Here is a 16054-nt window from a genome sequence, read left to right on the forward strand (position 1 = left end):
GGGAAGAGAGATGATTAATTTACTTTCTCCTATTGCTATTTTTGGAGAGGAAAAGCTGTATCTTGTTTTTCATGTTCTCCTTTTTTGGTGATTGTTGCAACCTCAGAATCAGGTTCCTCAGCCAGCAGGCGCGCAGCTGATAAATAGCATCACCCACCAGTGTGTTAGCAGCAGCAGCAGCAGGTGGGTATGGAAGGACAGACAGGGACACAAGTTAAGTGATATTCCAGAAGGTGGGACACTGAGGAGGCAACACTAAAAGCCATGATTCAGGCATATGTGAAATTAAGTCTTTCCCAAGCAAAGAAGCAATCCAAAAGCCACACTCCCCAGAGACCACTGTGAGGATGGTGACTCACCATGGGGAACTCCAGATCCCCAAATTATGCTGAGACATTTATACTGGTCAGCTAAATATGGGGTGCAGGCATGCCCTCTTCTCTGAGCCTGAGCCACCCACTGGCTTCACCACATTTCTCCTCACTGACTCACTTACTATGAGGGGTACCTTCACAAGTGACAGAAAGAAATCCAGCTGACACCCTGTCTGTGTCTTTTGAGGAGACACTGAGACATCTCTCTCCTCTCAAGGAGAAGTACCTGCCTGTACAGCAAGAGAAAACCCCCTTGCAGTGGGAAGCTGCACCCCAGGAGGGTGTGTGAGTTTTCAGTTTGTTCATTGACATCTGGTGGGGAACAGCTGCTTTTGTCCTGCCCCCTTGCTGCATGTTATCCTCAAGGAGATTCCCAGCAGCCCCACCAGTCTGTTGCAGAGCTCCTCCTCCTCTCCACCTTTCACTCATTGCAAGGAGGGGCAGCAACAGCTGAACTGCCTGTTTTACAGCCCTAGTTCTCTTTATGGAAATGGAATTGACCACAGTTCATTGCTTGTGTAATTAATTACTTCAGTTCTGTAGTATGTACACAATAATTTACTTTTTAAGCAGTGAATTTAATGGCTTTAAAAAGTTTCATTACCTACTTGTATACATCAAAGTTCTAAGTCTCATCTGTAACATCAGATCTTTTCCCTCCTTAATTTCTGCCAGGACTTTGGCAATGAACTTTTGTTTTGAAGTCTCATTAGGGAAAAAAAGCATGTTTAAGTCTTGCATTTAGACACAGAGCAGAGGATATATGGTTTTTTCTAACACATGGTTTCATCCTTGTTGATTAAAAAAAGAATGAATAGTATTAATTGACTGCTGGTAGATAATGCAGGATGGAAGACTGAAATAAGTGCTGCATGGGACCCTCAAGCTCTGAAAGATCATTGTACTGTGGTTTTGGTACCTCTGCTAGGGTTGCAATTCCTGTTATTTACATGCCAGCTCCCGTCAGGGAAGACTATGTACTTTTCTGAGGCCATTGAAGACAAGTGAAGCTTTGGCACTGAATTGAGTGTGGTTTTCTGGACACCTAGAAACACCAGCCTTCACCTTGGAAGCAGTAAAAGTGGCCTCTATCTCCTTTGTCACCTCATTCAGTCCACTGAGGGGGTGGGGTTTCATAAAGGGCTCATTGTAGGCTTGTGCTTGTGCCAGAATGCCCAGTCCATAATCTGTGGCTGTTTGCAGGGTCCAAGAGGAAGCCAAATGGCACCTCCTGGGCTGGCCAGCACAGAGCCTCCTTCCTTGCAAAGCTGGATGGGAGCAGGAGGTCTCAGGACACACAGCTGCAAAGCAGCCCCAGCTCCAGGGGAAGGCTGCCAGCCCTGTGCACGTTCCTGTGTGCAAGTTAGGCCATTGCTAATGAAGTCAGGCAGTACATCACATCATTAACTGTGTGTTAGCCAAATTCCAGGCTGCCTGATTAAAAACTTTCTCCCTGCCTTTATGAGCTCCAGGAAGCTGTGGATATTAGATGATTAATGGGTATTTTTGTTGACATATGCCAGCGCTTGGTTCTCTTGGCTTTCTGCATTCATCTCTGAATTACTGGCCCATGGCATTCCACTTTACACATTTTTAAAAGAAAGAAGTGTGCCTCCATTACTCTTTAATGCAACAATCCAGCTTTATGAACCACTAGAAATCCATGAACTCTGGTATTGAAAAGCCAAAGATAACATATATTTAACAAGAACTGTAAGATACTCTTGAGTGTAATGAGAAAAAGTTTACGTTTATTTACCTTCTGCGTTAAGTACATCTACTTCATCACCCTTTCTTTTTTTTCTGCATTTATTAATTGCAGAGCATGATACTCCCTCAAGAATCTGAGAAAGACAGCTTTTCCTAGCAGAAACTGAATTCCACAAATATAGGGATTATCTGAATGCTTTCTTTTCAGAGACCCTGTTACTACAAACTCCCAGATGATTTCTGTCTGGGCTTTTCAAACCCTCACAAATGCACTCCTCCCTAAGCCCCCTTCACCTCTTCACTCCTGGTCTCCTGCTGCCAGGAATGCTCCTGCACCCAGGGACCCAGCATCTCATGGGGGAGGTGGCAGCTGCAGGGCCGTAGAAAATGACTAATGACTGTTAAATTAAATTATATAAGATCAATTACAGCCTATGCCTGGAACATTTCCAAGGACCATGCCACGGTCTGCAATAACAAGGGACGTGTGTGGAGCCCTATTATTCTTTCTTGGGAAGGCCATGGCATTGCCTGTTTGTTTCTGGCTCAAGACACCATTATTATTCAACCACTGAAAATTTAAAAATACCTGGGTCAAAGTAAACAAAGGAGTTGTTAAGCCATAATCTTTAAGGATACTTTAAAGATTCTTGTAGGCAAAGAGTGTATATAATGTTTGCTCAGGAGTAGGAATGTACCTGATAAAATGAAACATTCTGATGTTTAAAACACCAATCTGATGACTCTTTCCCCCCATCATACCTATGAGTCCTTTTCTTTCCATCCTCATGAGCTTTTAAGCCTCAGCTACAGTATGATTGCAGACAATAAAATTGAGTTCTATAATTGCCAAGTTTATTTTTCTTTTCAGCTGTAGGGTTTTGAGAGAAAATATTTGCCATTTCCAAACGTTAGCTGACAGCGAAGGAAACCACAGTAGTATCACCAATCCAGAGCAGGGAAATCCAATTCTCCTGGCACCCCACTCACTGATTTTCCATCCTAGTCAGCACATGCAATGCCAGGACCAGCAGCTGTTAGTTCATATGTGCATGAAAAGTCACATGCAGAATACTGCTATGTAGTATGGCTGCTAAATTGGCATTTTTAGCAAAACAGCTTACAAATCAAAAGGAAAGCAAAAGGATCAAGCTTGTCAGAGATTTCTCTTGATCTTGGGGCCCAGCCATTCCTTCTCTCACAGGAGATCCCTTGGCTGTGGAGACTTCCAGCCTCTCTGGGGAAGTGGCTACAATGCATGAGACAGGCACTGTGCAGAAGCCTCACACTGAGAGTCTTACACTCTGCACCTGTGTATCCACAATGAAATCCCATCCAACACTGTCTGTAGCTACTTTTTCTGCTGCTCAGCTGCTCCTCTCACCTCCCTGGATGTGGGTCTCCTACTACCTGTGCTACAGCGAGGTGCAGATTGTGTGGAAGGAGGAAAATGTGGTCTTAAACCAGCACAGCACAGCTGCCCATGAGGGCCCTATAGCTCCAGCTTTCAAACATTGTATAATCAGTCCTGCAATCCTTTCCTTCCTGCCCTTGCCATAGTATGGAAGCACTCCATCCTTTTTCCATGCATTTCTTTCAGGTTTGGTATAAGATGCTCACGTTTGAGCTCAAAAGCCTTATTTCTGTTCTTGGTGAATAGCAATGGGCTTCACTTTATGTTTGCATTGCTCAGCAAGTTCCCACTGCAGCCCATCACAAACATTTACTGTGTTGAAAATTTGTCACCCAAACCATTCAGATTAATGCCTTTCAGTGTTGTCTTGGGCCTTCACCCAAGATCCAAGAGCAAAAACCTTCAATTTCCTAGCCACCATTGGAAAGCAGATTGACACCTTGGTGTCTCATTGAGGAGCAGCCAGGAATGATGGGATCCATGGAAGTGGATATGCAGACCTCTCAGAAATTACCAGCCTTTAGAACACATCTCTTGTGGCTTTTATTAAAAAGTATAGCAAACTCATTCTCATTTTTAGTCTTTTTAATTGCCTATGAGATTGCTGCTCTTTTTCATAACAGCTTTTTTATATTTAATATTCTTGCTTCACTGTAGTGTTGCCACTGATGTTAAATTTTATATTAGAAAAAAAAAAAAAGTAAAATAATTGTAAAAGAAATGTCTAAAACTTAAAAGCTCCAACCTCAATGGGGTTGTATGTAAAATTCAGCTGAAACCTGACCAAAACAGGGCCAAATCTCTGGCTGAGCAGTCGGTTTATCTCATTAACTGAAGGAGAATAGAAGAGCCTTAAGTGCCTGATATTTCCCCTGAAGGGCCTGAGGAATGCCAGAAATACCCTCCTCATCTAGTAGGAAAAGAGAGCATTTGGCTATATGTATCAGGTGTAAAACACTTCACAGACTTCAGGAGAAAGGTATGCAAGTCTCAGTGTGTGCTGTTGAAAACTATGCTATTAAAGGTACCAGAGTTCACTGCCTGCAGCTACTTACGCAGTTTGTGGAGAGGCTTTCTAATCTTTTAATTTTATATAATTATATTTGTTTGCAAGTGGCAAGGGTGGGGAAAATTTGGGGATTACTTTGGCAAAGATGTTGGAATCATAGTCGCCTCCAAGTTAACTGCCAATATTAATCTATCCTTTAATATTTTGAAACTATACTCCAGGTATGTCAGATTCCTAAAACCACAAAAATGTTGTCAGAGCAAAATTAAATGTATATGTGCAGCAATATGTGTTTTAAGAGAAAGAAATATGTTGCCTGTAGTGGCTTTCCGGCTCTGTTGAGTTCACAGTTGCAAAATAGAAAGATTGGCATTAGAATTTAGTGAAAATATCCCCTACAGGTATAATTTTCTCAGGTAACTCAGTTTTTATGTAAATGAAGCTTTGGGCAAAGGTCTTTCAGCAGGGAATTTTTTGCCATAATGTGTAAGGCTGACTGTACCATGTCCTGGTCAGAGAACCAAACCCTGAGGTGAGACGAGCACAAGTCACCCAGTTACTGGTCCTGCTGGCCATGGCATCACCTGCTGACCTGGCCACATGATCAGAGATTTGGCTCATGCTTTTGATAACTGTATTTCTGTTCTTTGAAAACATTAACATCTTTGGGGGAAAGTAGTTTTGTAAGATAAATATGTTACATATATAGACATAAATTATGTTTAAAAAACCATAAGGAGTAGGTAAGGAGAACTTCACACCACCTATTTTAAGGCATCCTTTCTGAGAACCCAGCACACTTCAAGTGCATTGTTCTGATGCAAAGGGCTGTGAGGGAGAAAAGAGAGCAGCTGGCATTTCTGAAGTGCTGTCTGCAAACCCACGTCCCGGAGAATATGCAAAAGCCTATCTCTGAGCTGTCAGTTTCCTCATTCTTTTTTTCTTAATGTTATTAATTGATGGTTTTAAAAATCAGAAAGAGACAGAGGGATACTTTTTGCTCAGCCTTCACTTGAATTAAAATGGCTGTTTTGAGGGGTTTTTTAACCTCCTGGATGCAGGACAGTTGTTATTACTTTAAAAAGCAATTATCTCTGGTTCATTTTTGCAGTGAAGCACCCACAGCTGCTTAAACACCACAGTGAGGCAAGCACATCCCTGGGTACTTGGCCAGATTAGAATCCAGATGCTGCAAGGAAAGTTATAAAGGCCTGTTTGGCAAAACATAACATGACACCAGGGTGGGATGGCTAATTACAAACTAGCCCACAAAAGTTAAAATTCTACAGATTCCAAAGGGAGACTCTGCTCAGATTTGTATGGGTGAGGGATAAAAAAGCCCAGAAAGCGCAGAAGTGTCCCTAGGCAGAGAGGTGGTTTTGCAGGCATTTTGTGGCTGTGCACTCACAGATGCTCTGACCCTGTCTCTCGGTGTCCCTGCCCTGCAGCCTGCTCCTGCCACCCCGTGGGATCGGCCGTGCTCCCGCTGGGGCCCCGCCCCTTCTGTGACCCCAGCACGGGTGACTGTCCCTGCAAGCCCGGCGTGGCAGGGCCCCGCTGTGACCACTGCCTGCCCGGCTACTGGGGCTTCGGGGCCTACGGCTGCCGGCCCTGCCACTGCGCCCGCAGCTGCGACCCGCTCACCGGAGACTGCCTCAGCAGCAGGTCAGTGGGCCCCTCGCCACACCTCACCAAATCTCTGTTTACACATGGCCAGCAGGCTGAAAGTATCCACTGTGTAAAGTACTTGGGGTCTGGAATGGCCAGGAAGTGGGGATAGATTGGGAGCTGAGGCTGTGGTTCCCTTGGGCTCCTGGCACACCATGGCAGGACACCAGCGATGCTGGAATTTTTGCTCTCAGTGCTGGTGTTAATGGATTGGGTGTTTTCCAAACCTTCACTGTTGTTTCCTCTCCACAAGCAAAATGTGGGCCTCAGGGACGTCTGAGTGAGAGGAGACTGAGGGCTTAATTTTGCAGTTGTAACTCAGCGTAGGTTGTCTGTGGCTTGGAGTCAAGCTCTGACTTCTAGAAAACAACGCATTTTAATAATACCCCACTCTCCAAATCTGACGTTGCTTTTTTTTACCAGACTGAAGATATTTGTAGTATATAAATCCCTATGACATATTTTAAACCCAGAATGGATCCATGATTCTCTCTGACAGCACTCAACTAGTTCACCTTCCAAAGCTGCCTCTTGCACTTACCATCATCAAGACACGCGGTGACACTGTGTGTGGAGGATGGGCTGGTGGTGGCCCTGCTTTCCACTGGCTCCCAGAAGAAGGCTGATCATCTCCTTTTGTCCCCAACAGCTCAGATGTGACCTGGCACAATGAAGCCCCTCCTTTCCAGGCAGTGCTCAACGAGAGTGAGCCCACCTGGGGCTGGGAGGATGAGCAGGGCTTCTCGGCGCTCCGGCACTCTGGTAGGACTGCAGCTTTGCACATGTTCCATCCCAATCCCTCCCACCAGCAGCCACTGCAGACCTAGTCTTCTGCACTGACCTGTAGTTAGCACCCTGGGAGTTGCAGAGAGGAATGGACATTGGGAATGGACGGGGGAATGGACGTCTTCCCCTCCAAGAGCCAGAGGAGCCTTATGGCTCATCCCATCAATGCAAGCATGTGCACACCCATTAGGCAGATGCTCCATGCCAACAGCATTTAGCTGTTCCAAGGCAAGAATTTGCAGTCCCAGCTCTGAATTTCAAGGCTGAATGCTCTCATGTTTTACTTGACCATCATGTTTTAAAGGTATCCTTATATTCCTTAAAACTCAACATACCCGCAACTTTACTTAAAGGGTGGGGTTTGCCATTTCACCAGCTGGCAGTTAGGGGATTTCTAACTTAGAAATTATTTCCCCGATGCCCACAACAATTTTGGCATCACTTGCAGCTTATGATGCAATTTGGGATGGTCTAGCATGCAGCTGGAGCAGTTATTTCCCTCCTGTGTCTCAGCCTGGGGGAGGTGGGTGCTACATGCAGGCTGGTGCAAGGCAGGCTGGCCCAGGGGAGCAGCACCAAGCTGTCCTCCCTTGCAGCTGCTGCATGCAAGCAGGCAAGCGTCATTTCCTCCAGTTTCAGAGAGCAGCTCGATAACATCTCGAAGATACAATAATTGAGTTAATTGAGGGGAAAGCTCCATCATTTGTCTAGGCGACTTCATTTTAAACATAAATAAGTCTATCATGTTGTTCTTTGTTCTGAGATCACGGAAGTCATTAATCTGCCTTAACCTCTGCAACATTTCCTTTTAAAATTTTGTCTGGTACATTACGGTGTGGAAAATACCACAGGGAAAGATACGCATGTTATTTGCATCCCAAGGCAAAATAATAAGGCCTTTGTTTTCCTTCTCTTCTAATTGTAAACAAGGAGTAATTGCCCTTGGACTAAGAGTCTGTGTTCACTCTCCATCTGAAAACAGTTGCAAATTTCTTTTTTTTTGCATGAGGCCTGTGAACCACTTGAAAAACCTCTGGTAGTTCCTGGGCTCTGCCTGCAAATGCTCCTGTCTTTTAAGCACAATTCACAGCCATTTATTTCTTTCTTTTTCCCCAGGTAAATGCGAGTGTAAAGAGCAAGTTCTAGGGAATCCCAAGGTCTTCTGCGGGATGAAGTACACCTATGGTGAGTTGTGGGTGAGGGGGTGTTAAAGGGAGGTGCTGCAAGGCCGTGCAAAAGTGTATATAAAGCATGAGAGGTCCTGTGTGTGCTCCATCCTGGAAAACCCACAGGATACTTAGTCTAAAGGCAGACCTTCAACCAAAATTTATAGGTATAATGATTCCAAGTCAAGGTGGGTGAAGTATCCTGTTTTGTTACTCATCTCTCTTGCTATCAAAACACCCTTGTACTGCACCATGTAAAAATCACGGAGGACAAGAGCTGGAGGTGTCCCTGGGAGGTTGTCTAGGTCCAACACAGACTACAAACCACTGTTACCAAAAATGGGTCACTGAAACGTTGTCTGTAGATGAGGTGCCCTAATCAGAGTCTAGAAATTACTGTATCTGAATTATACTGGATGTAAGGAGGGACTGTGATCACCACTCCATGGATAAAACAATTCCAGCAGCTACTGGGAACTTTCCCCTGTCAACAAAGCTCAGCTGTTGCAATGGGATGATGTATATTGTCTATGTGTCTCTTGGATTTAAATGAATGAGAAGAGACACTTTGTTTCCCAAACCTCCCTGGTGTGTGCCCGTGAACTGCCTCCTTCACACTGTGGCAGAGCAAGGAATGCTCTGTGCAGCACTCCCTTCCTTCACAAGGAATCTCTTGCAGGGGTCTCTTGCACCTGTTTCATTTCACACTGGAGTTGAAAATGCACAGAGAGATAGCCCATACCTCTGCAGGCTGCAGAGCAGCCCACAAAGTGGAGTTCAAGGGGCTGCCAGTTGTTGAAATGTAGCCTCGGCTTAGTGATATTAGGAAAAAATTTGATTCTGCTCTGTTTTGCTTCCCAGCCACGATAGTAACTGTGTTTAATCTTGCAAAAGATAAGAAACTGAAAAAAAAAAAGGGTCATAAAACCTCCAAGTTCATAAATCTTATCTAAAGTGCACTCTGGTTTTCCCCCCACCTTTTCATCAGTCAATATGGGAAGGTGTCAGCCGAACTAGAGAGACAGATGAATTATGGGGCTCATCATGAGCTCCAGGAGGCCACACTGTGAGAGGCTGCCCTGAGCATCCAAACATGAGTGCTGGATAAAGTATCACCATATGGGGATACCCACCAGTACAGGTAGGGTGGAGGAACTGAGCCCTGAGCCTCCACCACACAGGGGCTCAGCAGTGGAATGCCAGATGGTGAAAATGTGCCTGTGGGTATGAGTGAGCTCAAAATACTCCCTGGCATGCCCCAGTCCCCACCAATGTCTCACTCTCCTCCGCTGAATTTGGATTTGGCAAAGTAGCAGGACTGGCACCAGGGTGGGATGAGGCTGAGGCCAGCAAAGCCTTAGGTCCATCCCTAAATCCAACTGATTTCCAAAAGTGCTAAGGAACACAAACGGTTTGCTGAGCTCTGGAGGAAATGGGACCTCATACCCTCATGGCAGTTACAGGGGCCATGGCCAAAACAGCAAAAAGAGAGCCCTGTAGATAGTTTGTATATTCCTGGTTTTGAATTCCTGTGTTCCCAGTGATCAAGACTAAGATCTTGTCAGCTCATGACAAAGGCTCCCATGCAGAAGTCAGTGTGAAGATCAAGAAAGTCTTGAAATCTACAAAGCTGAAGATCCTCAGGGGGAAGAGGACACTGTATCCTGAATCCTGGACTAACAGAGGCTGCACTTGTCCCATCCTCAATCCTGGTAAGTTTGACTCCCTGAACATTACATCCCCACCACGTACACACAGATTTCATTCCCACCCCTCTATCCCCTCATACCAAAGAGCTGAGACTGCAGCCTAGTGCTGATTAAAAATAATTGGTTGTTACATCACTTGGATTCCAACAGCAATCTCAATCAAATTGAAATTTCATAGAGAAAACCTTGGTTTGTCCTATAGACTTTGAAACAGACAGTTCTCTTTATGTAGCACAGTAACAGCTTTTGGTTTTGCCAGCCTCTGTTCCCAGAGGGAGGGAGGTGCACATCACACCACAACTGCATGATATATCTTTCAGAGCTAAAACTAATTTGAATCCATAAAAACACATTTAAATCTAATTTGAGTCATGACACTGCACTGAAGTTCTAATCTAAACTCAAAGGAAGATTTCTTTTTGAAGGGAACACAAATTTACATCTACAAGATTTGGAAGAAATATTCTTATGCAGTGAGGGGAGAACCCACAGTTTTTTCCCATCTTCTTTCACTGGAATGTAGTTTAACCAGTGGTGGCTAAACAGTGCATGCAGTCTCCAGTATGGATAAGGACATGCAGGTTCAGGGGTTTCATCTACAGAGCAAAACTAAGCTCCAGCTGACACACCTCTCTTTACAGCTCCAAGATAAATGGGCAGTTACCAACTAATTCAGATGAAGGGCTTTCTTTCCATGAGGTGTATACACCACTGGGAAATTGGCAATGGAAACATGGATGGAGGTGCTGAGACGTCCCTTTCATGTGCAGCACTAGGAGCTTGGGGGTACAGGGCTGTCTGTGAGGCTGTGCAGGAAGGTTATTCACTGATGAGGTGTTTGCAGTCTTCTTTCATGTCCACAGGAGTGACTGTCTGGGTTTGAAGGCTACAGCTGTAGCTAGGAAGTCATGTCAGGTGCAAAGGTCAGATGAATCAGCAGCATTAGGTAGGGCTCTACTGTTTAAGTAAGACTTGGATATTGCTGGAACACCATAAATCACAAATCAAATAGCTATAGCTGCTGTATTTTTCCATGTGCAATGAAAACTCAAGCAGAAAAGCTCAGATGCAGCTGCCTTAATATGAACCTGAAGGAATGCAATGGAAGCTGTCCAAAACTGAGCCTGCAGGGCAGCCCCACACCTGACACCCAGCTTTGCCACTCGACTAACTTCAGAGGAGCTTCACTGATCTTCCCCAAGAGATGAAAAGACAGCATTAATCACAGACTCAGTGGAGGTCTCTTAGACAACAGCAGGAAGGTGGAGATGCAACTGTCTTTAGTGACAGTCCAGGTGTCTGACACATCAGGTGTTACTCCCCTGTTACTGCCTTGCCAGCTCTCATGATTTATGCTGCAAAGCTTGGTATTGTTTTGAATGCAGCTGCTGGTCCCATAAGTATAAATTAGTCTCAGCCTTCATGCTGAAAAAAGTCACTAATGGTAAATTTGAAAACATCCTCTGAGTGAATCTTTAAGATTCAATAATGTCAAAGAGGGTAAAAAGGAACCCAGATATTTTTTTTCTAATTCATTATTTTCTTTAGATACTACATTAATTTCTGAGTGGTTTGCAATACAGTATTATCAGATTCAACCCTCTATCACAGTAAGAGCTTATGGCCTACAGGTGAATAAACCCAAACCAGCTGGATGAAAAGTCAAGCTGACATAAAACAATTTTCTGACATACAGCTATAATGGAAATCACATCTTCAAAAACATAGAGGAGATCAAAGATAAACACAAAAGTAAGACAGATGTGTTTTTTACTATTTAACAGAAGTAAAGGGATACCAAATGGAGAGTAGGCTCTTAAAGGCTCTGACAAGGAAAAAAAGCTCTAAGCATTTTTCAAATCTCTGTGGGCTATTTTGAGATGAAAAACGTGTTTAAGTTTCTACAAGGGGAACCCTTTCACCACCCTTGCACACCTTCTGCTCTACACACACATACAGAGGCAGATGCTGCTTCTAGGGGGACACTGAGCTGAAAGATTTAAAAGTCTCCCTGTTTGCAAGGTAACCAGAGCCCATCCTTTCCATGGCTCTGCCAAGAACAGTCACAGACAGGGAGAGAGCCAGGGCAAACTGCACACCCCCAAGTCCTGGCTTGTGGCATCTCAGTCATTTGACTCATTTTAATTTTACAGTTCTGCAGCATCAGTTCTGTAGCATCAGGTTGAAAATTTAGAAAGCCCTAGACAGTCAGCAACCATGGCACTATTTGCTTGCTCTCTGAATGTGTGTACCACATTTCTCTCTCAAAGGAAATAAATCTAGGAAACTTTGAAAAGTGATGTTTATAACAGCAAGATTGGCTTGGCCAAAATTAATGTCTTATGAAGGGTGATGCTGCCACACACACATCCTATGTTTACTTGGCAGAAGAGAGGATGTGTGTGCCCAAAAACTCAGATAAAATAGAAAGCAAATTGTATTACTTGACCTTTAACTTCTTTATTCTGAAATGAAAACTCAAGACAATACAAGCTGCAGCCAGGATGGAGCAGGATGACTGAGAACACCAGGCAAGACACGTCTCCTGTGCCTGGTTTGCACCAGTGTGTTGTGCTGGCCAGACTGCTGCAAAAAGTCATAGGTACAGGAGGGGTTTAATGCTGGCTGTACCCTAAAAGTGCTGCAGTGGGATGCTGACCTTGGCAGAGAGCTCCTCCTGCCATGAAAGGGATTATTCTCCTTATTATCTCAGTGTTTCTTTAGTTAATTCAAGCCAAAGGCTTTGCTCTATCCCTCTGTTTAACAGTTGTTACCTGGTTTCAAGCACTCTTGAGTCATGTCCTGAAAGTCAAGCGCAGTCCTGGATGCCTGAGGAAAGACCTGCAGCAGGGCACCACAGGGACACACTCCAGCCCTTTCTGTTTCTGGACAACCAGCTGAGGTTTTGTCAGACCCTGCAGCCATGTCTCTGAAACATCTGGCAGAGGCAGAAATTAGCAGGTTTTTTCAGTGTGACAGCCACTCCTTTAGGCTCTTCTAGGGTACTGGTGCCAGTACATTTAGTGCTGCCTCTCATTGGGGTCTGGCATGCCTTTGCTTCCAAGGGACCACTGGCCACTCTGAGCAAGATAGCAAGTACTGGACCATCCTGCACTGTTCCATTCCTTGAATTTGATTAACTGATTTCCAGGCCCAGATTTTTTTTCAGGGAGACATGAGGCAGATGGCTGCCAAATGAAGGTAACAGCAGTTCCCAGAAGATATGTAAAAACTTGCAGTGCCACCCCCAGAATTCAGCTTTCATTTATATTTAGAGGCTAACAAAATCACGTTTTGTGTACTGCATCTCACTGACAGGTAGCCACAGGGGTCATTTTGCCACAGATACAGATAGAGCTATAGATATGCAGACATACATGAGAGTCAAGATATATAAATATTTCTTTGTGTAAGTGCTTTTTTATATTAGACTGGGTATCCAGGCTGACTTTGCAGCTCAATAGGCCTCTCAAGCATGGTACTGTGCAGTCCCTGACTGCTTTGTTGGTTTGCAGGCTTGGAGTACCTTGTGGCAGGACACGAGGACGTCCGTACGGGCAGACTCATTGTCAACATGAAAAGTTTTGTCCATCAGTGGAAGTCGGCTCTTGGAAGAAAGGTCTTGGAGATTTTGAAAAGAGACTGCAACTAGAGGTGTGCAACTGCCTAGGGCATTTCTTTATGCACAAAATGCAGCAGCCTCCACAGAGAGAAGACCTCTAGCATGAAAACTGGAATGTAAGAAACTAGTGCCAAAACATGTAGTGAGGCATTCAGAGTTGTAGGCGCTGTCTAATTTAACTCTTTCTGGCCAATGTTCTTTCACTTGCCTGTAGCTTCCTTGTCAGGGCCTCACCCTGAGCCCTGCTCATCATTATGTTGAGGGAAACAAAAGGAAGGGTGGTGGATGCTTGTCTCCTTCCAATGCAGTGTTGGAGCAACTCCCATGAAGCCACTGATCACCCAAGACTAAATTGCCACCCTAGAAGAGCTACTGCTAAAAGGCAAAACAGTGCCAGTGCCACTAGTGTGGATACTGAGTGCACACAGGGGCTCCCATAGGATGCTGTGGGGAAGGCAATGGCCACAGCAGTGGGTATGTGCTGGCACCAGAGTGGCAATGAGAACCACCCTTTAGAAACACCCCCTTACAGGTTAGGACATGGCACCCGTCAGAGAATGGGGTGCCACTGGCTTTTAACCTGTTTGCCCTGCTGAAGGTTTCAGGGGCTAGATTCTCTGCTGATGCTGCTGAGGAGAGACCTGCTGGAGTAAATTGAATCCCTCTGCCTTGGCACAGGTGTGATGCAGGGCAGAGCCCAGCTCTCCACCCACTGCATGGCTGCAAAGAAGAGCCAGCTGCAGAGGGTGCAGCGTCTCTGAGCTTTTGTCCTTGAAGTGTTAAAAATGAACCTAGCCCTAGTGTAAATATTTCATTGTATAAAGCACTTTACTGCCTGCCACTTCACGGTGCGGGAAGTCTAATTGTGTTGGGGAAAGAGGAATTTGAAGGTGGCACATGAAAGAAAACTCCCTGAAGCAGAAGCACTCCTGAAGACCCCCCAGCTGGACAGCGTTAACAGTATAAAGGGAATGGCCAGCCTGGCACTGGCCACTCAGAATATCTGAGGATGCAATCTGAAAGAAAAAGTATTTGCACTGAAGTCCCAGCTTCAGACCAGCACTTGGACCCCGTGGGCAGGACTCCAGCAAAACTTTGCAGAGTGAGGAGAAGAGACTTTGAGATAAAAATGCAATTGCCGGAGGAGAAAAACTCCGACTGCAGGAAAAGGAGTGGATGCAGAGAATGGATAGGACTTGCATTCACATATCACAACCCAGTGATTCATGGTGGGCCTGCAGTTTATTTTATTTTTATGTTAGTATTTAAAACTGAACATTTTATTTGTTTTCTTCTGTGTTATTGTTTGCAATATATACAGCCATTATACTTCCTCATTAACACCAGTATGAAATATAGCACAGTTTACTGCAGTTTTCAGCACTAAAATATATCTTTTCTGTAAAGCATCTTTAAACCACATTGCATAGTGTATTTTGTTCATGAGTGTGAGGGGAAAGAAGACATACAACACCAGAAAAGTCACTAGTCTACCAATCCACTTTATGTATGTATTTTTCTTTCAAGGTCCCGTGGATTCACAAAAAAGAAAAAAAGGATACTATTTTGGTAATTTGTTTTTGTATCTCATGTATGTAATAAATACATATGATTTCAACATCTTCTCCTATTTCTGTTTATGCCAATGGCAGCAGGGTCTTCATGCCTGTACTGAAGAGCACAAGCAAAGATTGCACCGAGTGAGGAGAAGCTGCCATGGAGGATATTTTCCTCTCTAGTTGGGGGGTAAAATGCAACATGTGGTAGAAAGCAAAGTAGTATGGATGGCTCACAAAAGTTCCATTTCACCTCTTGTTTTGGGAGGTTTATAACCTCATAAGAAGGGGAATTGTGCCTAAATATTTTCAGAGCTGGCCAGATCCTTGCCTCCTTGCCAATACAGGCTTGAAGGCTGAGCTGCAGAGCAGAGACTTGTAAGAAGCAAGTCAGGGATAGCAGAAATAAGGTTTGTTACCTACATTTGAAACTACTAAGGGGAAACAAAAGGCTGTGGGAAACAAACGCTGCAGCAAAAGATCTACAAAAACACTGCAGAGTGAAGTCAAGCATCAGAAATTAGTGGCCAGGGGGTCAAGACATAATCCTCAGTGTGGGCAGCAGCTCCCTGGGTGGGGGTTAATCAGTGACTACTGATGGGCAGCACCCATCTCCCTGGTGGAGGAGAGAGCAGGGACAGGCTTCCCTGTGGAGGCACTCAGGGACCAAGAGCCTCCAATAGCTCTTCTTTGATTTAAAACTGTGTGCTTACCTGCTTGATGTATTTTTAGCTTCGTCTATTTTAATGCCACTAAAAATACATTGGCAATGGCTGCTTGATTCATGTGCCCTTGTGAAAGCTGGAGGGTGTGATCCCACCGTCCCAGCCAGCTCCAGCACTGTAGGAAACCAGGATGGCTTTGTCAGCATGCTTATGGCATCTCGTCTGACTCCTGTCCTGGCCTTGGAGTTGGCACTGATGATTTTATGGAAGAAAGGGGTTAGCTTCTGGGGAGGCAAATCTATCCATGAGAAATTTCTATCAGGGGATTTTGGCTGGAAGAAGTGTCCCATTGGAGCGGGTGAGTTGGACATCAAA

The 16054-nt window shown here is 44.7% G+C and overlaps 1 protein-coding gene across 2 annotated transcripts in view; it reads left to right on the top strand.

Annotated features, from left to right (window-relative positions):
- Nucleotides 1-15076, top strand: part of NTN4 (netrin 4) — a 46747-nt gene extending 31671 nt beyond the window's left edge. For both annotated transcript variants that reach the window (XM_056512632.1, XM_056512641.1), the window contains exons 6-10: nucleotides 5956-6172; nucleotides 6825-6937; nucleotides 8078-8146; nucleotides 9669-9839; nucleotides 13352-15076. In XM_056512632.1, the coding sequence (XP_056368607.1) occupies nucleotides 5956-6172; nucleotides 6825-6937; nucleotides 8078-8146; nucleotides 9669-9839; nucleotides 13352-13488 (707 nt within the window). In that variant the 3' untranslated portion in view covers nucleotides 13489-15076. The remainder of the gene's footprint in view (nucleotides 1-5955; nucleotides 6173-6824; nucleotides 6938-8077; nucleotides 8147-9668; nucleotides 9840-13351) is intronic.
- Nucleotides 15077-16054: the final 978 nt, after the last annotated feature.

This window comes from Oenanthe melanoleuca, chromosome 1A (assembly GCF_029582105.1).
Source record: "Oenanthe melanoleuca isolate GR-GAL-2019-014 chromosome 1A, OMel1.0, whole genome shotgun sequence".
Classification (NCBI taxonomy): Eukaryota; Metazoa; Chordata; class Aves; order Passeriformes; family Muscicapidae; genus Oenanthe; species Oenanthe melanoleuca.